Source organism: Rhamphochromis longiceps, linkage group LG5 (genome assembly GCF_057381845.1).
Source record: "Rhamphochromis longiceps isolate RC_006_pf linkage group LG5, R_longiceps_female_GT1.1, whole genome shotgun sequence".
NCBI classification, from domain to species: domain Eukaryota; kingdom Metazoa; phylum Chordata; class Actinopteri; order Cichliformes; family Cichlidae; genus Rhamphochromis; species Rhamphochromis longiceps.
In genome coordinates this window covers 38,184,996-38,207,894 of record NC_140561.1, presented here as the reverse complement: position 1 = coordinate 38,207,894, position 22,899 = coordinate 38,184,996, and the positions used below count along the sequence as shown (strand labels likewise).

Genomic DNA, 22,899 nt, shown 5'->3' with positions numbered 1-22,899 from the left:
TAAGATAAGCCAAACTTAGGAACTTTAACATTTAACACAACCCATAAATGTAAATTAGTAGCTTGATTATGTAGTAAAAGAAGAAAACGTTCCTTTAATTTTTAATCACAGTATGTAATTGAGTCAGTTAAAGCTCCGGGATATGGATCTGGTATAGCACAGAGGGTTGTAGATCAGTTTCAGCTGCTTGGGTGTTCATGAGATTTATAACAGGTCACCAGTTGTGCAACATAGACACAACCCCCAATACAGGAATGGTTTCACAAGTGGAGGCCGCTGACATTTTCCCCTCATCTTTTCTGGCTGTTTTTTCACCAGTTTTGCTTTTAGCTTGGGTCTGTGTCACTACTGGTAGCATGAGGCAACCTGGACCGTACAGAGGTTGCTCAGGTAGCTCCTCCAGGATGAATGCATCAATCAAGCCAGCAAATCTTCTGGCCAATGACAGGCACGCATACAAACATGTGGGGTCCTTACAAACTACTGATTACTATTTTGAATTGCTGGAATGAAATGTGGGCAAAATGAAATTTTTTGGGGGGGTGCCTTTATATTGAGCCCTCTGTGGCTTGATTTTTTTTTTTTTTTAATCAAATAATAATGTGGCAAACTTTCATTCCTAATACATCACCCAGGCCATATCAATACAGATATCCAGCTTTTTTATGCAATGTATAAACTGTTTCCCTGCAATTTGAATTATCTCCTGTTTTTATTGGAAATAACACATGCAAGGATGGCAGTGCTTTCTGAAGACAAGTAGCACATATTGTTCAGTGAAGGGATTTAATGATGGGCTTAAGTCCCATCAAAGACAGGATTTCACCGTCTAATCCAAGATAATAACTTCTCTTTGCAGTCTGCAACAAACTCAAGCCCGAGGCGGACAATGTGATGTGTGCGGACAATGTGTAGACATGTGATTCCAACACTAGAGGGAGTCAAAGGTTTAATTGTCGTTCAATGTTTTACTTTCTCTGTAAATTAATTTTTGTCCAGTAATTCTTTATGTCCAAGTGAAATTTAAGTCATAATTTGAAATGTTTTCGACAAACTGCATGTATGTGCGTGTGTTGGACTGATACAAAGAAATGAGACAAAGTATATTTATTATTTTAATCCAGCTGTTGGCATTTGCAGTAGTTGTATACAAACAATATAAAATCCCTTGTTTAAAATGAGCCAAAAAATAAGAGCACTTGTTGCCCAATTGACTTAATCTCGAGTTGCAAAGAATTTTTAAATGTTGTTTCTCAAAGCAGAAACAAAACATTTCAATAGTTAAGGGAAGCACAACTGTTCATGACAAGACTTGGTACATTTTTCATCTTATTTGGACAAAGGGAAAATAATTCAAGGTTTGCCTCAAGCTGGACTTTTTCCAGTTACAACTTTAGCATGTGCATTATAATAGAAAAATTATTAGAAAGTTTATGGACCAAAGACTTTTTTTTTTTTAAGTTTTGTTTATAAAATGAGTATGAACCTTTGGTTTTGAGCTTACATATTTACGCTGTCTGGAAATTATTATAAAATCCATCACTCTGAGCAGATATGATGAAACAATAGTTAACCCAAAGAAAGAAACTGAACTGAATGCAAGAAAAAGTGTTGAGGAAGAAGAGTACCACAGGAAGAAAAAGTACTGGAAGATCTGGACTGTATGGAATCCATTATTCTATGACAGAAAGGCTGAGGTTTACACATTTAATCTACATATACATTTATAAATGTAGGAGTAACAATATTAAACTTGATTGTGCATGAAAGGTTTAGAAATCTGAAAGGCAATCATGAAAGATAATCCTGCTTATACTAAGAATTTCTGCAGCATTTACACAACCAAATACATATTTACATAAAAAATGCTTTTTAATGACAGATATCAAAGCATGATGGCTTAAGTGTGCTGGGGCTACTCTCAGTGCTCTGATAGCTACATCCTTACACTGCACTGATTAGTGCTTCTGGCTCTGATGTCATGTGTACATGTCCTGGTCCACCTCCTATCATTTAAATATTATTCCCGTGGCAATCAGATTGCTGTTTATGAACACATCCAGTTCTCCCAGCACTGCAATCTGAGAACTGAATATGTTCTGCTAAAGATTGTTTTCATCTTATGTGTGGTCAGTTAGCCTGAGGTGCATGTGTGAGACAGGAGCCCAGTCTGATGGGAAAGGAAGCATCTATGAGAGGAGGGATGGCAAAATGGCAAAGCACAGAGCTTCAGAAACAAAAAACAAACAAACAAACAAAAACAAACAATGGGGGGGCTGGCTGAATTTATCCCTTTGCTAAAGAAGAGATAAGATTAAAGAGAGCGTAATATAAGCTACAAATTCAACATGAAGTGTGGTGACTTATGTGTTTAATTGCAATCCCACTATCAAGTAAGACCGTTCTTTACGTGTGATAAATGTTAGTGTAATGCCATTCCCATTTTAAGGAAATCAAATGGTGATTTTTCTAGTCTAACATTTTAATCCAACTGAGCCTTCAATGCCCAAGGTCTCAAATACGAGATGGAAACATATTTCTCCCTCAGTCCTCAAAATTTATAGTGTCTGTTGCATTGCATCTGTCACCACCTCTCCTGCCTGAAGCCTCTAAAAGCTTCTGCATCTGCAGTAAGGTGCCCTTTTTAAAGCCCCAAATGTCCAAATACAATATCCACCAAGGCCACTTTACTCCACCAATTTAGAAACTATTGCCATTTATTTGGTGAAAGTCCACCTGCATCATGTTAATACCACTGCTGGCTAATCGAGCCAAGCTCTCTGCAGATAAGGTTTCCATGGTAACGATGGTGTGCTGGTCATTTGCTGAAACCGCTCCGGTGCCGGCTTCTGTTCCTGCTGCAGGCGAAGCAGCGTCAGGTGAGACTGTGGTGGCGGCGTTGCTGCTGGTAACAGTTGGCGGTTTCTTGTTCATATGGGTCTTGACGTGCTTTGAGAGGTGGTCGCTGCGCATGAAGCGTTTGGGACATTCTGTGCACGCAAACTTTTTCTCACCTGAAGAAAGGTAAACAAAAATAAATAAATGCATGTGATAATATCAGACTTTTTGCTGCACAGTCAATGATCCATTTGAGATATGGTAATAGTTGACCCATTGGAGTCAGTCTGTGTGAGCAACCATTTACACTTCTTAATAAAAAGAAGTTTAAACCAGAAACATCTCAACTTTTTCTACCTGTTACTATCTGTGTTCTGGGAATCTCTGTGCTCCTGTACTGATGCTGGTAAACACTGACCTATTCAATCAAGCATGCTGGTGCTGGCGTACACTGTAAAATTACACCCCATTTAATGTGGCAAACACCTATCACACATTGGCTTATTCGGTTTTCACACAGTGAACTCTGGGACATTTTCCAACTTGTAGCACATTTTGTGAGATAGGCCACCTTGGGGCACGACTGTTACACCTGCCGTATTCTAGCATCAATGTTGGATATCTGCACTCACGTGCATTTTCAGTCAATGTCTAGAATAGTTAAAGGCTGCACTGAATTCCTCTGATCTTCACTGTTTTCGCATTAAAGAATAAAAGTGAACTTTCCCCACAGCAGACACATTTGGGAAAAGAGGGCTGTTAATAATAAAACAATGTTGGCTCAGTTCAACTCAGTCATCCCTGCAAGCCATGACAAGTGACTCCGCACAATAACAGGGCCTGAAACTAAAATACGCCAGTTAAACTTATACAATAAAACTAAGTCATCACTTATACCTGTGTGTGTCCTCTTATGGCGCTGAAGCTCATCTGAACGGGTAAATCGTTTGCCGCAGTAAGACCAGTTACAGACAAAGGGACGCTCTCCCGTGTGCCAGCGAAGGTGGGCTCTGAGGTGGGATGTCTTGCCGTAGATCTTCCCGCAGCCAGTGATGTGACATATGTGCTGCTTCTTTTTAGTCGGATCACTGCTTGATGCAATAACCACAAATCATGAGCGTGAGAGAAATTAAAAACAAGTGATATTCAAATAGGTCTCTGTTTAAAAGATTGTGAAAAAACAAGTTTGCTTCAACTTTTTTTTGTAGTTCAGTTTTATAGCTAACAACAACGACTGATTGTTGAATAAATACATGTAAAAAGGAAAATAACATTTAGACAGGAAGACTGCCATAACAGGGCTCTGTAACATACCGTCCTTCTCCATCCTTGCAGAAGGGGCAGGTACATGCTTCTCTACGGTTACGTCGCCCTTGAGGTGGTGGGCTTATATCCTCTTCATCCATAGCTGTATTTTCATCCAAACTTTCTCCACCCGTCTGTAACGGCTGCTCTCCTGTAGCAACGGAAAAGAAAAATGCTAAAGTCTGACATAACATACAAAGTTTGTCTAGTGCTTCATTAAACAGCTGCTGCTCTAAAAGCTTAAACCAGTTAAATTTTTACATGTTAGAGATCTAAAATACAGCTCTATAATTTCTGATCCAAAAACCATAGGGTTGAAGAGCTATGCGCTTTCTTCTCATAGCTCCTTATTGGCATAAAACCAAAACAAACAGTACTAATCCAATGTTAGTACAACTTTTTTTCTAAATAAGCTACATTTTCAGTAACAATGACAACTTTAGTCATCTGGTCTTTATCCATTATGCTTAAGTAACTTTAATGACAGAGTAAAATGTAGAAAAATGAGCCATTAACTAAAACAAGTCTAAACAAAGCCTGCTGCAAATGTAACTGCTGGGAGGCATACGATTTCACAACACTGTTAACAGACTCAGCGATTCTTTACAAACAGGGGAATTTGATAACATCTAGCCCAACAAACATGCAGACATACTGGGAGGAGCTGCCAGTGGCCAAACTTGGAAAAAAAAAAAGGGTAAAAAGAAAAAAAGAAGGGAGGGGTGCAGTTACACCCTTGCTATAACAGAGAAGTCGTGGCTGACCCACAATTGCATGTAATGGGACCAGCACGTGGAGGTACGTAGGGTCAGAGGGGAAACAAAAGCTTTAACAGGAACACAAACATGTGAAGTGGCCTAACGAGGTCAGAAAAGCACTGAACAAGCCAGACTGGTTCAACCAGTATAATTCACTACGTAGGTAAGAGGTGAAGGAATCAATCCAAAGATACAAGATAAAGAGGGAAAGAAAAACAGAAAGTAAATCTAATCTTCCAGGGTAACCATTGTTTACTAAACCCAACTGCAAGTCACATACTTTACAATTACCATGTACACCAAGTTCTTTAACTACCAATTAAACGGAAATTCTAACAAACACAAAAAGTTGTTTGTGTTTAGATAGAATCTAAAATTATTTATGAAAACTAAATGGTCCAAAGAAAAGCATCTAATACGAATGAAAGTCAGATCAACAGGTCTTAAACACACCAACTGCTGATATAGTAACCTGCATGTTATAATAGATGAAAATATTATGCATGCATTTTAACGCTGAATATTAACAGTTAATGAAAATCAGGCCACTGGCTGACCTGCTGTGCTGGCGATGGTGATGGGCAGCTGGTGCATCTGCAGCCCGGACCCCCCGAGGCTGTTAAGATTTATGGTCTGGATCCCTGGGATCTGCACGGTGTTGACGGGTACTCCTCCAGCTGTAGCTGTTCCCTGAGCCTGGCCGAGCTGGGGAAGGGACTGCACGGGTGCCAGTGTGATCTGCGCTCCCGTCGGATTCTGGATCTGAATGGTCTGCCAGGTCACTTGGCCGTTGGGGGCGACGGTGCGCAGCAGGATAGCCCCTGTGTTTGGCATGATTTGAAGATTTTGAAGCCCTTCCTGGCTGAGTGTTGGAGTAAACACTTGACCGCCTGTGGCTGCAACAGTACCGGCCTGGATGGTTTGGAGTTGCGCTCCACCTTGGATAACCTGCTGAGGCTGGATGAGGATTTGCTGTGGCTGCACCCTGTCTCTGTTGTCTGGCTGTATTGGGATACCCAGAGAAGAGGCCATGTTTTGCTGAAAAGTCCCTGTCACAGCTCCATTGCTGTTCTGCTTTTGGGTAACTCCATAAGAAGAGGTCGTCTGTGTAGTGACAGTGGAAGCACTGGTCATGTAGCCGGACTCGCTGTTGGAAGACACTGGCTGTTGTTGCTGCTGCTGCATGAGCTGGTTTCCCACTGCTTCTCCTCCACCATTGGTATCCCCCCCTGCAGCACCAGCAGTGACGGGTAACAAAGTGATGTTTCCATTTAGAGACACAGGCATATTTGCCAAGAACTGGGGCTGGTTTTGTAACAAACCATTGCCTAAACTTATGTTTTGTATGGGTATGGCTCCCTGAATGAGACTGGGCATGGTTATGATGTTTCCTGCTGCACCGGCTCTGTTACTCGCAGTTATGATCTGTTGGCCATTGGGAGAAGACACTATCTGAAACTGCTGGCCTGGTCCTGCTGCGGCAGGCACAGCAGACTCCTGCTGAGCATGTGTAAAATGCAGCGTCTGGCCATCCACTGTCTGAAACTGTGGAATGACCTGGTACTGGATGTTAGGCATCATACCTGATATAGTGGTAAGGACCTGCTGACCCTGCATTGACGGCGCCTGAGCAACTACAAAGGGCTGTTGTTGCTGCTGCTGACCCTGAGAGCTTACAGCTGGCGACAGCACCTGCCTGTTCTTGTTGAGGTCTCCTCCTGACATCACTCCTGAGGAATCTGTGGTGACTGTGTTGGAGCCTGAGGATGCTTGAACACTGAGAGGGTTTACCTGCCAGCTGTTGGCACTGGAGGTAAAAACAGCCTGGTTTAGGTCCAGTTGTTGCTGCTGATTCTGTTGGTGCTGGTCGGCAGGGGAATCGTTCTCTCCTGGGGTGTCAATGCGACTGCATGTGGCTGCCAACAAGGCGAGTGGTGACGGCTGCTGTGAGTCCTGGAAAAAGAATAAATGAAGGAGTACTTAGAAAGTAGAAATATAAGAAATGCAATGTAGAGTTACAAAAAAAAAAAAAAAAAAAAAAAAGTAACAGCTGCCAAAATATCAGGATGTTCAAGTAAAGCTGGATACTTGCATGTGATTGAAAGAATACATAATAAAGTTTAGGTGAAGAAGAGAGTGCAGGCAGGGGAGCAGGTGGAGATGAGTGTCTGGGGTGGTTTGTGACAGCAAGAGTGAAGATGGTGCCGCTAACTCAAAGGCAGAAGATGGGACTGGACGTGGCAGAGCTGCATACACACTGGAAGTCAATCGCTTGTCGCTGCTTTAAAGCGGACGGCTGGTCACTTGTGGACATTCCACGCTTCTGTTGCCTAGGTAACTCTCTAACGCATTTACCATCAGGTCATGTGCCAATCAGTTGCATTCTTCACTTTCACTTGTAGTCTTGTCCGTGGGTTACCTCAGGTCCCACCCACTTCCTATTGCTTGCGGTTATTTCGCTCATAGTCACCTGAACCCGTGGAATATCATCCACTTTCTGTGGTTTCTAGTCATCCGGACACTGTGAATCACTTCTAGTATGCACGCTGCTTTCAAGTTTCATTGGGCGTGACCAGTAGGGATGGGTTTAGAAATAATATTGGGGGAAAAGTCAGGTGGAGTGAGAGAGAATGTTACAGAGGCGAGCCCAAGATGGTGGACATGCACAGATGAGGAAAAATTGATATATTGGAAAAGGATGCTGAAGACTGAGCTGCCAGGCAGGAGGAAAAGAGGAAGACCACAGAGATTTAGTGAAGGAGGACATACAGAGGGTTGGTAGAGGATGAGGATGTTAGAGATGGGCTGAGATGGTGGTGGATATTTCGCTGTGGCATCCCCTAAACAAGAGGAAGTGTAGCCTGGTTTGGAAAGCCCAGTAACACAGTAAAATGTAAATATTGTCCCACTTTGTCCAACTCACTTTGAATCAGAAAATTACAAATTACAGAGTGAATTTTTAGAGTTTATTTTTTCCTTCCTTGCACATGATTCAGAGCATTTACGATACAAGATTAAATGGTTTAAAATGTCTATTAAAATTATTTTCCAAATTAATTTTCTGATTTAAAAAAATGCAAGTGATGTGGTAGATTAATTAAAAAGAAGAAGAGGGACCTCTTTTCTGGATGTCAGAAATACACACTCCACTACTAACAAGAACTTCATTAATAAAATTAACCCACTTTCTTGCCCTTTCCAGGGGAGTGGGCATCAAAGTGAGGGGGTGTGGGCAGGGGGTATGGGAGGGACCACATTTTTGTGGAGTTGCGGCGGGCTTGGCTTCCCCTCCCCCCAAACCCACCCATCTCCCTCCCACACTTTTAGTTTGCCCTATAAACTGACTCACTCCGCTAGCCACCCCCTCCAAGGCCAGCCAAATGGGCCGAGCGAAATACACACGAAGTGCCGGGGTTTAACGGGAACACCCCGTGTGGGCGACTTTTACCTGCCCATTCCCCACCCCGGTAACATGTGCTCTGGGGAGAAAATCAACAACCCTCACAGACCCCGACACAAACGAGCCATAGAAGCGATCAAACAGATGGGAAGTGCACATGAGTTCAGTCTGGCAGTATCTCCAGTGGATGTGTCCCGTAACCTACTTGTGAATTTGTGTTTCGCTTTTGACTGAAGCCTCCACCGCTCTCCACAGCGGCCATTTCACCCTGCTGCTGATCTGCGGAAGAAGAGTTTTTGTAAGAGTACATCTCCTTAAAGCACTTCACAAGAAAAAAAAAAAACATCACACATCGAAACTTACTACTGCGTGTAATAAAAAGGACGGAACACACGGAACAGCACAGGCCACGAACACACAATAAAAAGGGTGTTTTTCGGGGCCGCTGTGGGGCGATTCAGACAAGAAGTGCAAGAAAATCTAAGTGCTCACAGGGCCAGCTACATGCTAAGCTAACGTGAACTCACAAGTAAAGTGTGAGCTGAAGTGAACGAAATGTTTTCAGCCACCGCTGTAAGTACAACTAGCTGTGAGCTCACATCAGTTGCACGGAGTTAAGTGACACTATCTGCTTACCTATTAATTTAAGTCCAAACGTAAAGTTACAAGTGACCAGTTGGTTAATTGTTGTTAGCCGTGTATTTAAAAATTAGCGGGTTTGTAACCTTAGTTGGTCACTTTTTTTAAAAAAAACAACTCGGCATTTCGTTATTGGCACACGCCACATTTACGACACGGAACACATTGAAAACAACGTACTTCCACTCTACTCCTTACTGTTCAGTTATCGGTTCGTCCACAACATGCCAGTGAGTTTAAAAAGTTCACTTACTGCTCATAATTTGAAGACGGGAGGAGTTTCGCTGCTCTTTTTTCTGCTTGACAACTTTTCACAACTTCACACTAACTTGACGCCCCCCCTTCTTTGAAGGAGAACAGTGGGTGCGTTCGATTTATGAACGCGGCAGCCTACCCACGTCGGGGAGAACACGCGGTATAGGTTTTTAACAGGCTTATCGGAGAAAGTATTGACGAGGAAGTCATTAAATGAAAGTAGCTCCCCTATACAGCTCAAGTCCAATTCCAGTTACGTTTAATTCAAACATCTATGACCTAATTATTATCCCTTTTAGTTCTTAGTACAATATTCTTCGGTAGAAAGTATTTATCTAATATCAAAAATACAAGAATACGAGTGGAAAAATCTCCCAGTCGAAATAGGTAACCATATATTCAACAATGGGCGTTTTGCCATATTAAAAATTAAACTCACCCCCTGTTCGCTGCACTATCGCACTGTTCCCATGAATAAAAGAAGCACACCCTTTTAAGAGCCTCTTTTGAGCAATCGCTTCTTTTCTCCAATGGAGAAGGGCGTTTCTGCCAACGAGTATCAGTCGGACAATGTAATTGGGCTAGAGGCAGAAGACTGGGCGGAACCAAGCACTGTAGGTTGTACCCCTGAGTATGATTGACGTTTGGTTATCTTTTTCCGCTTAAAAGACGCCATGAGTAAACAGTTCTCGGAATATGGGCGATCGCCTTTATTCGGTCAGATACTTGAGCCTGTGTTGTCCATCTGAGACATTAAGGCTCGTGTATTGGTTTGAAAACGGAGGTGGGAAAGGAGGAAGGCCGCATGGGTATTTAAGTCTTGCCTCCGTGGCCACTGGCCACTCCCTGGTGGCGCCCGGTGGGTCGGGAAACGGCAAGGAGGCGGGAGGAGTTGGCCAGGGTGGCGGTGAAGATTTCCCCATCACACGCACACACTGGCTATGAACCGCGCGGGGAGGAGAAAATGGCTCGCCTGTGGGAGGGCTTGTATTATTAGGATTCGTGAGGGGGCTGTCAATACGGCAGCACATGTGCCCGTGTAAACAGGAGAGAGAGGGTGGAGCCCATCCCCAGGCCAGTCCTGCAGCCACCCACCTCTGTGTGAACTCCATCGCTGACACTTCTTCAATTAGACGCAGATATGAATACTTCTACCGACACACATTGATGCATGCATGACACCACCACACTCTGAACTGATCTAGCAGCACTAACTGAAGCATTCATGTAGTCTGGAAATAAATGGAGTGATACGATACCGTTAAAGAGAGGCTTTTCATCATATACTTTACTATGCAGACAATCATAACATCAGCTTTTTGTCCAGTATTAGCCCAGAAAGTAACATCACTACAGCATTTCATAAAATACAGTACTGTCCTTACAACAGATAAATAAAACTACAGCCTACATGCAAAATATCTGAAAAACTTGTAAATGTGGACCCACAGTTATTTTCAGAAACCATTGCTCCTGCGTTTCAATGGCACAGTTTGTTTTTTTAAATTAACAGTTTCTACATTAAGTGATTTTTTGTGAATATTTAAAGGAAAATACTAGATATGCATCATAGTGGAAAATGTTAACATTTATTTAAAACATGACTTTTACAGCTTTTTACCTGTAGGTGATTATTAAAAAGTAAGAATAATCAAATAAAAAATGTTATTTATTAATCAGGTGACAAATGTTGATTAATAAATAGCCTAAATCAGGGGTGGGCAATTCATTTTAAGGTTATAATAAAATTAAATAAATACTGGGCAGAACTGAGTTCAACTCATTCGTATCTTTACTGGTTTCATTAAATGACGCTTATTTTCACATTTTTTGTACTTTACTGCATGGATAGTCCTGATTTCTGAATACTCTAAATCCCAGGACTGCCCTCTTCTGACAAGAGACCTCTGATGTTGTGCGAGGAATCTGCAGGGTTACAGCTTCTTACAGCTCCTCTTACCACCACGATTACTTTGGGCTATTCCTCCACATCTGCTCCAGTTGTTCCTTCAGCTTCTGGTAGTTCTCTGTCTCCTCGTGCTCCTTCCCAATGTTGCTGTCTACTGGTATTACCACAGTCATCACTATGTCTGGTTGGTTGACCCGCAGCTGCTTGTCAGTCTGGAACTCAGAAGTCTCACAGGACATTAGGACCTTGCTGTTCTTGTAATCCATATGCAACACAGATGTTCCTGTACACTATCCCAGCCACTTGGTTGTATCTCTCAGGGTATGCAGTCCAAGCTTGTGTCTTGCATCCTGTTACTATGTGTTGGATAGTCTCTGGGGCGCCGTTGCACAGTCGGCAGTTTGGGTTCTGTCAGCTGTGGTAGAGTCCTGTCCTTTATGGTGCTTAGGGCCTGTTCATGTGCTGCCATGATCAGAGCCTCTGTGCTGTCCTGTAAGTCATCTTTTTCTAGCCGCTGGTAGGATTTCTGATGTCAGCTCCTTCTAATATATATATGAGCATCTCTGTCCAGAGGAGTGCAGTCCCAGAGTACCCAACATAATGTGCAGGACCTTCAGACTCCCAGGCCTCTGGTAGAAGACCTGGGCATAATGATTAGATGAATCAGACCCTTCAGGAGGATGGGCCCTATAGTTAGAGATTGTCACTATAGTCAAATTTAGAGGATACATCACATGTGTTAGTCAGTGCAAAAAATTATGCTAAAATGTCAAACTGGCATTAAGTGGCACACTGCACTGGGATGGGTGATGGCTACAAATGGCCTCTGTACTCCCATGGCATTAGCAAGGCTACACTTTTTTGGTGTCTTCATGGTACACTAAGATAGAGCAAATCTGCTTTTTCTTTTTCTATTTATGATTTTCAGCGACTCATTGCTCTTTTTAAGTAGTTTCCCAGCTGCATTGAGAACAACTACACACCTCGCAATAAAACGACTGAAGAAAATGATTGTGGGCCACTGGACGCAAAAATAATATTGATTTGTTTTGTAAAATTCAAATATCAAAGGAGAGGTGCAAAAAAAACAAGCACTATTTGCCTGTCATATGATTTGCATTCAAATCACTCGTGTCGCATCAGCTTTGCCTCTGACATTTCCACAGACCTGTCTGTGTTTTTGTTTCTGCAGGATGTGCAGCAGCTGCATCCCACGCTGATAAAACTTTTGTATTTCAGACGAGATGCAAAGTTACTTCCTACAAAGGCTTCTCAAACCGCTTCACCGCCAAGATCCGCGCATATTCAGCCCGACTTATAACTGACTGCTTTCGAAAGGAAATCACCAGAATCGTCGAGCGGTCGTTGATAAACGGGAGCCTGCTGGATGCAGTTTTAAGTGTTTTGTAAAGATTGCAGATGAAGTGTCTCGTATTTAAGTCGCCACATACAGGAAACGAGACAAAGAACGCCTCTGATACAGAACTGAAACCCGAGCCGATGAAGGTAAGGCTGCTTTTCGGTTGTCAGCATTGATTGAGCTCTTAAGGCAGCATGTAGACGCTTCGCTGTAGCTGAATGGAGAAAATCTTACTCCGTCTCATTATCGAGAACACACATCCAACATACGGCTCCTGTAAGCTGTATTATTAAGTAAGTAAATAATTATTCTTAATTAGTATAATCATATATATTTAATGGTTTACATCTCATCGATAAATTTATCTAAACTACACTTGGTTTCCCTTACACATTAAAGTAAATTACGACCTTTAATTAATAATAACTGCTTTTACTTTGAAGGGATTTAGACTGAACTGTTAGTCAGTCATACTGAAGGCAACTAGAAGCGACCTTATATCATTTTCTATTATCTGTGTTTATATGTGGTTCGCACTGCTAAATTCACTTCATGAACATTTAACCATAACATACCAATTCTTAATGAATATTTATCTATACATGTTTTATATTGTGTCTGTTATCTTGTCTCCAGCTGTCCTGGAGGTACAATATTTCACCTGAACTGTTTGTCTGACTTTGATGAGCCTTAAGCAGTATAGTCTCTGAACTTAATGTCATAGCTAGATTGATTTGCGTGTAGCCACCTCATTTTTACTGCAATATCAAGTATAATCTATGCACAGATGTCTTAGAAACACTACTGATAAGGAAGCGGCTGTTAATATCCCTATGCAAAAATGGCTCAATTTTAATGAGAAGGGAAATATCACTGAAAATCCTGAATACAGTTGACTTTAGAGTAAAGAGGTGTTCATTCTCCTAAAGTAAACATTAAAGCCTAACACTGTGTTGCTGCTTCAACATTTCATCCCCGGCTCTTTTGTTGCACCTTGGCAGCTTTGACAGAGCCATGTCCCCCGGCTGTCCTGTGAACTGAAGCGATGGAGAGCTCGTCCTCCACAGTGAGGCGGCGAGCATGGATCAACAGCAGCCGTCAGCGGGTCACTTTGGAAGACCCGGAAGGGCCTCTGTGCCCGTTCCCATCTGCCTCCATAGCGGACGATGATGTGTTCTCTGATGGTAAGAGCAGATTCTGGAACGTGGGAGGGATCGTCCTCCATGGTGGTTTATTATTAACTATCTTCAGCATACATCAAGTGACCAGCTGAACTTGAAGATACCTAAGTAGCTGGATACCCTGTTTATTGGGTAAAGAATAAATAGTGGGTTAAAAAATATATTTGTTGTGACCAATAGCAAAAATAACACGAGTTTATAACAGGATATACATGACAACAAGCGGCTAAGTGTCAGTTAATAATAGCACAATGCATGTGTTCCTTCAGTGGGGATCAGTCATAATCTTAAGTGCGATTTCCACAGGATGCCTTGCAGGAAAGATTGAGAACTGGCTTCTCAGCTGTGGGTAAGTCAACTTGTTTTACTGCTTGTTTTTCTTGTAAGATGATATTTTGAGCACTAAAGGACAAGTTGTAAGTCACTGGAAACTGGTTAACAAAGAGCAGCGCGTAGCAAGTGGAAACTCTCTGAAGTCAGGTGTTCCAGGAAGACGCTGCAGCAAGGCAGCCGCAGTATTGTTTTTCACCAAAGTCAACTTTGATGATGACTTATTATTGTTCCATTGGAAAAAAATAATTTTACAATGAACTTTAAACTATAAAACCAGTGCTCCGAACTGACCTTCTGCTGTCTTGGGAACACTTGTTTGCAGAAGATCAACCAGTGTTAAGTGTCACAGAAGGTACCTGTTACTGAGTATGATTAAAATATGTGGCCAGAGTATCAACATATAGATGTCTTCAGACGTAAGAATTTTTCATCACATACAAACTAAACCTCACAATTAACTTCTGCTGCTTCACTCTTTGTAATATTTCCTTATAGAAGAGGGAAAATGATATAACTAGGAGGAAATAATCATTTCCTTTTTTTTCCCATCAAACTGCTGCAAGGAACACAGACAGATTAGTTCACATTATGTCAGTTATCAAGAAGGAAGTTGCATTTAGTGGTCAATGAGTTTGCATAGTCTGCGTTTTCACTGAAATGGCCTGTAACACCAGAAAAGAGTACAGTAAAAGAAATAGGAGAGCGTAACCAGGCTAGTTTGAAGGAGTTATTACACCTACAAGAGGAAGCTGACAGATTCCAACAGTAAGTTGATTAAGAAGCAGCTCTCACGAGCTCTGGCAGTATCGTGCTGCAGATGAAGCTATCTATGCAAACTTAATCACTCGTTTGATAAAAGCATGACACTGATTGGATCTCACAGTGGGTGTGTTCATGTTTTAAATATTGGAATATTTTACAGGTCAGATGCCTGCTCAGAGAACAGCGGTCAGCTGAGTTTTGGTGAGTAGGAGCTGAAACAAACCTCAGCTTTAAAATATATTGGCATGCAGTATTACTTTTCATAATACTGCATACTGATACTTTTATCAGGGTTTCAGATTCTGATGTTATGTTATCAAATGTTTCTGTTGTCAGTGTTCTAAGGAGCTTGAAAAGAAAAGCGTCTGGACTTCTTTAAGTTGCTTGAAGACGTTTCACCTCTCATCCGAGAAGCTTCTTCAGTTCTAAGGTCAAAAGGTGGAGAGTCCCAGATTTAAACCCAGTGGGAGTTTCCCCCCAAAGAGGGACAAAGGACCCCCTGATGATCCTCCACCTAATCACATGACCCAAGGTGTGAAAACAGGTGCAGGTCACAATCAGCCAGGGTTTCGGGTGAGCTCATTGTGAAACCTGGTTCCACCTTATCATGCGAATTCCTGAGGTCAGATGGCCCAGGATGTGAGTGGGCGTTAAGGCGTCTGGGAAGGGATCTCAAAACTTGATTATAGATGGCAGAGAGTTGGTGTCGTAAACCACCGCCTCTGTTCAAAGATGGTCGCTCGCAGTGGACATAAATGGCTTCTTTCACTCCTCTTTCAAACCATCTGTCCTCTCGTGTGAACATTGGCATCCTCGAAAGAGTGACCTTTGTCCTTTAGATGCAGATGGACTGCTGAGTCTTGTCCCGTGGAGGTGGCTCTTCTATGTTGTGCCATGCGCTTGTGAAGTGGCTGTTTGGTCTCTCTCAAATCTCTCCACATTGGCCATCTGACCTCAGGAAATCACATGATAGGTTGGGGGGAGGTTTCACAATGAGCTCACCCGAAACCCTGGCTGATTGTGACCCACATCCGTTTTCACACCTTGGCTCATGTGATTAGTAGTAGTAGTAGAGGATCATCAGGGGGTCCTTTGTCCCTCTTTGGGGGGAAACTTCCACTGGGTTTAAATCTGGGACTCTCCACCATTTGACCTTAGAACTGAAGAAGCTTCTTGGATGAGAGGTGAAACGTCTTCAAGCAACTTACAGAAGTCCAGACGCTTTTCTTTTCAAGCTCCTTAGACTACGATGACCTGGATGACTGAGAACCTGCACAGACATGTTGTCAGTGTTCCTAATTTGAGCTGTTTTTCATTCAAATGAATCACCGAACCTCAAGGAGTTTATTATGTTTAACTATTACACGCAACAGCATTGTTTGTTCTGAGATTTTAGCCTGTTGTTAGATAGATGGTAGGCAACCTGATGATGTCATTATAGCTGATACAGATAAGAACCTTCAGAGGCCAAAGATAAACCTGTGTGTCAACTTTGGTTGCTCAGCTCCTATTTACGTACATGTTTGCAGGACAACAAATAGACGGATGTTTTGTGTGTCATAGTACGATAAGGAACTAAAGCTGTCAAAAGATTGTGGTGGAGTAAAAAGTAGAATTTGTTACTCCTTTGGAGATGCAGTAGGCGATTTTAAGTTTTAATTTGCACGAAAACGAAATGGTGAGGTAAAATACAGGTTTCTCATATTTGCTACATTCATAATAATGTACATGGAGGAAGTCTACATTACATTTTTAAAATTTATTTTAAAAGTATTTCTCATGTAATTATTCATGTCTGTGACTTTCTTGTCTTCAGAGTCTGTGCTCCAAGCCGGTAACTTTGCTGATGACCTGGGTCTTGGAGCAGATGGTAAGCATACGCTGTATATGTTCATGCATGGGAAGACAAATATACATGACTGCATGCATACTTAGTGTTATCCTAAAGGAATTTTAGGAATTACATAGATTTTTGCCTGGGGTTAGCTCTCTGTGTCAGCTCCCTAGTACAAAGAGTGTGCGATGTGCCACTGAGTCAGTGTGAGAATAGCAAAGGAGTGTTTCTGGATAATTCACATTGATTGACTGGAGATGTCAAAGGTCCTGCCCCTTGCTCTCTCTGCTAACTCTTCTAAATCAGACTGAGTGTTTGTCTTCACGTGACTGCATCTAACATATTAATTCCTGTTAAAGGAAAAAGGAAACTGCAGATAATGACAACCCCAGATATTTCTTGAGAATAGTTTTGCATTAATTTCCTGAAGACGTAGCCATAACCACTACTTTTCTCATATTCATCTGAAGATTAGTCAAGCCCTTAAACTAACCTTCATGTGTTCTCTGTACAAATGACGTAATAGTTGCTTACCCTTGTAAAAGACTAATAATAGAGCAGACTATATTACTATAGGAAACTTGACTGTGCATCCTGATGTTTTTAAATCTCTGTTTATGTTCAAATTAGACTGAGCAGTTTATATGTCAGTGACACACCCAGTGTTGTGCAGTGCCATGAGGATGTTTTTTGAGAAAGCTTGAAAGATATTTTGTTTATAACTCTTATGTTATGTCATGAATGGGCACACTTATTAAAAAAAAAATACAACTTTACACATATACAGATTCTTATGGATCACATGGAGATCATATATGAAAAAACTGTTATATGATTGTTGTTGTAGGGGTTAAGCAACAACATTAATAACCACCTAGCGGATATTCGGACTCTGGAACAATAAGCTTAGTGGATTGTAAGCAAAGGTCACAGGTTTTAAGACTTGTTGCATAGACTGAACAAGAGGTCTGAAACATTCTTCAGATATTTTGGCCCATTTTTTCAGCAGTTTTTCAACAGTTGCTACAGATTTGTCGGCTGTAAATCTGTGATACAAATCTTCTGTTTCACTAAAACCCAAAGTTGCTATTATTGGATTGAGATATGGTAACTGTGGAGGCTCGTCCGGCCCCAACAACCATGTTACATTCAAAGTCACGTAAATCATCCCCATTCTGCTCAGTTTGAACTTCAGCAGGTTGTTTTCACCATGTCCACATGCCTAAATTTATTGAGTTGCTTATATGCGAATGACTGATAAGAAACTTGTGTTAATACGCAGCTGAAATTGTGTACCTAACAAAATTCCTTCTAATATTAAACAGATAATTCAACAAAAATACCAAAAACTAACTCACATATTTTCCACGTCTCTTACTGAAATAAAACTGAAACCATACAGTGTTCAAAGTACAAAGTTATTAAAGGTTTAAGCTGTCAAACAAAGAAAGCTCAGTTTTCATTTACACAGCCATTAATTAACAGAAGTTATTAATTTGAGACAGGTTGGTGTTGTTGCTTGTTAGAGATCTTGATCGTCCCTTTGCAGGAAGCATTGCATTAAATGAAGGAAGAGTAGCGCCGAAGGGGATTTTCTACATTTACTCACATCATAGAAATATATCTACAACTTTATATCCTCTGTAGCGTTTTGTCTTTCCTGATAAGTGAATTTCTTCCTTGAGCAACCCTGTGGTATTGTGCCTGGGGAAACTGTTGAACCCAGAGGTGTTGAAATTTATTTTAACATGCCTTCCTTGTTTCAGCTTCTGTGGTAGAAGATGGAGATGTTAAACCTGAGCCTGGGTGAGTAGTCAGCATATAAGCATGTAGTTATGGCAGTAGCAGCAAAACAGGAAAACAACAAATATTTGGTAAAGAACTGGTAGTCATAGGCATATAGCATAGGTGATCTTTACACTATATTAAAGGCATTTCTCATTTAATAATTTACTTGTAATATACAAAGCTTGCTGTGTGATTGTTGTCCATCATGTGACTTTATAATTTTACAAAATCAGTATTAGAGAAACGTAAATAAATGATCTAATGTTATTTATTTATAATTTTGTTTCACTGTGTGGTGACCAAGAAGCTTGGTGCGACAGCCGTCCTTCAGACAAAAGAGCAGGCTCACCAGGTCAGTGACCAACTCTTCCACACGTCAGAATAAACAGATCACGCACAAATAAAGGCTTTAACATGCAGGTTGGATGCAGTCTAACATCTGACACGTCTTATGTTCAGCACCCCACGTCAAGGACTATGTTTGCCATCAATGAACTTGGGCCACAGCATAACTTCTAGCTGCTTCTCTGCCTCAACCTGGAAAAGTACATCAACGTAAGTCTTTTAAAGGATTTAGTATTCGCCAAATTTTCAAAAATGGTTTTCAGATGACATGGTATACACCATTTCTAACATATTATTCACTATAGTGGTTGCATCTTTGATGCTTTGATGATTACATTAGCTGTAATACAACATTTTCTCTCCTTTTTCTCACACTAGTATATCAGATGTCCTCGAGTTGTGTTCAGAGGATGCAGAGGAGACTTTGTATGAGCTGGGTTTTGGCTGTGAGGAGCCACAGGTTACTGTGCGCATCCCTCCTCGTTTCTTTACCTTTCCTTCTCAGGCTCAGGGCATCAACTTCCGACTCTTCTTGGATTCACAAATAAGGCGGATAAGAGAAGAAGACCCCAGCCTCTCTCTTGCTAGTAAGACTATCTAGTTGTAGTTCTTCTGTTGGTTAGCTTGCTTTGACTTCTGTAGCTGTAATCTGTATATAATTATTTGATCTGTGATAAGGTAAATTATATCCATTTATATAAGTCTCTTGATTCCCATAGGTCGTTTCAGACAGGTTCAAGTGCTGACAGCAATGGCCAACGCTTTCTATTCCCTGTACTCCCACGTGTCCCGCACTCCTCTCCAGAAACTGTCCACACCGGAGTTTACCTTCTCTTCCTCTGTGCAGAGGATCGAACGGTTCAGAAGCAGCATTCGAAGTGAGCCACGCTCTCCGGTAGAGAGGCTGAAGGACACTGTCAATAAGATGTGTCTCTACACGGGCTCTCCCCGGGGGTCTGACTCCACCTCTCCACAGCCTTCACCCAGGAAAAGATCCAGCCTGCCAGAAGTTGTGGATATAGTGTGGAAAAACAAGAGTGGAGTTAACAAGAAGCTGGATTTGGAGGAATGTAATAGCAATAATTCAGCTATGGATGTTAACCAGATCACAGACGGTGAAAATGGGCTGGAAACTCAACAGTCAACGACGGACATGGAGATTCTCGAGGACAGAAATAAAACCTGTGAAACGGAGATGGGGGATGATAATAAACAGCCAAAGGATGTTGACTCTGGTGAAAATGACTCCATGACTCAGGGTGTAAGAACATCTGTAGCATCATCATTATCAGAAGAAACTGTCATAGAAACCGACTCTGAATCATTTTCATGTCAGCCAGAGCCAGACTCATGTTTGACACAAACTAACAAAAGGACAGCGGAACTAAAGCCTGTTGCCAAGGTTACATACGATTTAATTTGCCCCCAGATAGTCGAGAGTGTACACCGGGCACCTTTTTGCAGTCAAAGGACACACAGTCTGGAAAGTTTGACTCCCCCAGAGAGAGAAAGCACAGATAAATCCTGTTCTGTATCACACAAATTCAGTCTACAAGCCTCCGTGACAAAGTCTAACCTGAATTCACACACAGACGATGTTGCCTCTTCAGGTGAGGCCACGCGGGGGGACGCATCTAGATCACTTCCTGTCTCGGAACCCAGTAGTAGCTACACTCATTACTGCATAACTGTGACTGGCTGGGAAGGCGATGATGTGCCATCCTCTTCTTCGAAAACATCAGATTCTAGTCATGCTTCGCATGGTTTCTATGGTGAGAAAAAGTCTCCTTCAGAGAAGCAAGGACAGTTTCTGAATCCTCTGATGCATCAGAGCCTGGGCAAGCTCTCCAGTAACCTTCAGCAGGTTAATTCCTTTGAGCTGGAAGAGGTACAGTAGTTTTACAATAGGCTTCATGTCGCTTGTTATCTCAGCACTACCATTTGAAAAGAGTTTAACAATGCTTGGCTGACTTTCATTAAACAAAAGCAAACTGAGTACGTCACAAACTGATTCAGTAAACATTTTCCAAACAGGCTCAAGTCATCATAATCATCATGATGAAAATGGTATAAATGGATATAACAAAATGATCAAATTATTACTCAAAAGCAATCTCACCTTCAAATATTCCATATGTTCTTTCCTCTGATAATGTTTGGTATTGGCGATGAACCATTTATGATTCATAATACGTGGGTGTTTTGTGTTGCTCACTTTGACCCAGAATACAGCCTGCATTAGGAATATGTCTTGCGCTTACATTTTTTCTCTTTCAAAAGGATTTTGATCATTGATTATTGTTTGTTATGTAAAGAAAAACAGGCCAAATAACAATATTATTTATCAGAAGTATTGAAAACCTAACCAAATGATACAAAAGAGGCTCTTATATTCACTTATATTTGGCTTCAAACACTGTATAGTGATAGACATCTATGATGCAATGACTTCTTCAGCTCTTGCTGTGTGTAATTGTTCATGAAATTATTTTTAAACAGTTACTAAGCAGGCATTCCCCTTGTCTTTTTAGGTGCATAGTGCAGGAGAGGAAGACTTGGGACAGTCAGAAACTCCAAGAACTACAACCTCACCATTTTCAAAAAAACATCCATACAAAGGTACCCTGTGTGCTCACATCTCATTTGAGGAACTTGACTTTTATTTTGTGAACACAGTTTATGGGAATTTGACTTGTCACAGTTTTAAAATAGCTGTTTGCAGTTAGCAGTGGTCATAAACTCGCTGACAGAAAAAAAAAAGATGCACACAGTTATAACAGTTAAAATGTGTGAAGTCAAAGGGTGTTACCATGTAACACTGCTCAGCTACATGTGAATAAACTTTGAGCTTACTGGAGGTCTTGTGTTGAGGTCAAATGAGGAACTGAGTAATTCAGGCAAACCCAGGTATAAAAATATACACTACTCGTGCTGGGTTGGACCCCTTTTTGTCTTGAGAACTGCCGTAATTCTTCACAGATTCAGTAAGGTGCTGAAAGCCTGCCTCAGACTTTCTATATTGAAATGACAGTACTGCGCACATCTGTGATGGGAATCTCCCATTCAAGCACATCCCAAAATGCTGTGTTGCACTGAGATCGGGTGTGTGTGGAGGTCATTTCAGTACAGCGAACCCACAGTGATTTGAGCTTTGTGACGTGGTGGTGGAAGCAGCCATCAGTAGATGGGTACGTTGGAGTTATAAAAGGATTGTCAGGAGCAAACAATGCTTAGTTCATACTAAGGGGGCCAAAGTGTGCCAAGAAAGTATCACCCACACCATTACACCACCACAGGTCTAAACCACTGATGCAAGGCAGGATGGATCCGTGCTTTCATGTTGTTTACATCAGAATCTGACCACACCATAGGAAGGTTCAATGCTTCAATGTCCGATGTGTTGTGTGTTCAGAGATGCTCTTCTGCAAGGCCATTCTCCTCTGACATCCACAAGGAATTTTTCACCCACATAATTGCTGCTCACTGGTTATTGTCTCTTTTTTTGCACCATTCTCTGTAAACCTTAGAAATGCAAAGAGCAGCCCATCTGGCACCAACAACCACGCCACGCTTCATATCACTTAATCTAAATCACCTTTCTTGCCCATTCTGATTGTCAGTGTGAACTTCACTAGGTCACCTTGATCATGTCTGAACATGAACATGCCTGACTTGCAGCCATGTGATTAGTCAATTAGATAAATGTGTTAATGACTGGTCGTACCTGCTAAAGTGGCTGGTGTGTGAATGTTTGAGCATGAATATGAATTCAGCATCACATGAGAGCTTGACAGATGTGTACACAAGTAGCTCTGCAGGTGTGTGTTTCTGTGCCTATGTAGGTCAGTGTGCTGCTGCACTTGTGCTGCACTTCCCAGAGTTTGGAGAACATATCTGTGTTTGCTCCCTCGTATAGGTGAAGTGGTCCGCGGTGACAGTATGCAGTCGGACAGCAGCGGCTACGCAGACGAAGAAGTCAGCCCCTCATCAGACAGACACAGCAGATGACAGAAAGCTCATGCAAACAGCATGTACGGCAGTGCCTGAGTTTGTGAAACTCTGCCGAGGACTTCCTATCAAAATAAAATCATCGTACTGTAAGACTTGCTCATGTCACGATTTTAAAGGTTTTTTTCAGTGAGAATATTTTTGAACAAAGTATTAAGTTTTTCCATTGTGCTCATATTTAACA

At 41.6% G+C, this 22,899-nt stretch overlaps 2 protein-coding genes across 10 annotated transcripts; one reads left to right on the top strand and one right to left on the bottom strand.

Moving 5' to 3' along the window:
- Positions 1 to 1,102: 1,102 nt before the first annotated feature.
- Positions 1,103 to 9,660, bottom strand: sp1 (sp1 transcription factor). 5 transcript variants are annotated; one of them, XM_085407553.1, is made up of 6 exons: positions 9,635 to 9,660; positions 8,507 to 8,580; positions 5,459 to 6,854; positions 4,153 to 4,294; positions 3,736 to 3,926; positions 1,103 to 3,014 (listed from the first exon to the last, which is right to left on the bottom strand). In XM_085407553.1, the coding sequence occupies exons 2-6, from the start codon at positions 8,561 to 8,563 to the stop codon at positions 2,701 to 2,703; spliced, it is 2,100 nt and encodes a 699-aa protein (XP_085263679.1). In that variant the 5' UTR covers positions 8,564 to 8,580; positions 9,635 to 9,660; the 3' UTR covers positions 1,103 to 2,700. The 5 variants fall into 5 exon arrangements, with proteins under 5 accessions (XP_085263679.1, XP_085263675.1, XP_085263677.1 ...); XM_085407549.1 differs by lacking the exon at positions 9,635 to 9,660 and adding an exon at positions 9,194 to 9,344; XM_085407551.1 differs by lacking the exon at positions 9,635 to 9,660 and adding an exon at positions 9,139 to 9,205.
- tespa1 (thymocyte expressed, positive selection associated 1) lies at positions 9,641 to 22,808 on the top strand. Of its 5 annotated transcripts, none has more exons than XM_085407555.1 (12): positions 9,641 to 12,610; positions 13,466 to 13,648; positions 13,952 to 13,994; positions 14,901 to 14,941; positions 16,557 to 16,610; positions 18,341 to 18,380; positions 18,667 to 18,714; positions 18,822 to 18,917; positions 19,086 to 19,294; positions 19,427 to 20,595; positions 21,239 to 21,326; positions 22,624 to 22,808. In XM_085407555.1, the coding sequence occupies exons 2-12, from the start codon at positions 13,510 to 13,512 to the stop codon at positions 22,713 to 22,715; spliced, it is 2,019 nt and encodes a 672-aa protein (XP_085263681.1). In that variant the 5' UTR covers positions 9,641 to 12,610; positions 13,466 to 13,509; the 3' UTR covers positions 22,716 to 22,808. The 5 variants fall into 5 exon arrangements, with proteins under 5 accessions (XP_085263681.1, XP_085263682.1, XP_085263680.1 ...); XM_085407556.1 differs by lacking the exon at positions 9,641 to 12,610 and adding an exon at positions 12,619 to 12,757 and having other exon boundaries at positions 18,670 to 18,714; XM_085407554.1 differs by lacking the exon at positions 9,641 to 12,610 and adding an exon at positions 12,619 to 12,757.
- The last annotated feature ends 91 nt before the right edge of the window (positions 22,809 to 22,899 follow it).

Excerpts from the sequence above, each read along its gene's own strand:
- sp1 (XM_085407549.1), bottom strand. Across the intron at positions 3,927-4,152 it reads TGCAAGGATGGAGAAGGACG|TGATCCGACTAAAAAGAAGC; the intron begins GTATGTTACAGA and ends TGCATCAAGCAG. Across the intron at positions 3,015-3,735 it reads CCATAAGAGGACACACACAG|GTGAGAAAAAGTTTGCGTGC; the intron begins GTATAAGTGATG and ends ACCTTTCTTCAG.
- tespa1 (XM_085407555.1), top strand. The coding sequence starts at position 13,510 with ATGGAGAGCTCGTCCTCCACAGTGAGGCGGCGAGCATGGATCAACAGC. Across the intron at positions 14,942-16,556 it reads CAGCGGTCAGCTGAGTTTTG|AGTCTGTGCTCCAAGCCGGT; the intron begins GTGAGTAGGAGC and ends TCTTGTCTTCAG. Across the intron at positions 20,596-21,238 it reads ATTCCTTTGAGCTGGAAGAG|GTGCATAGTGCAGGAGAGGA; the intron begins GTACAGTAGTTT and ends TTGTCTTTTTAG.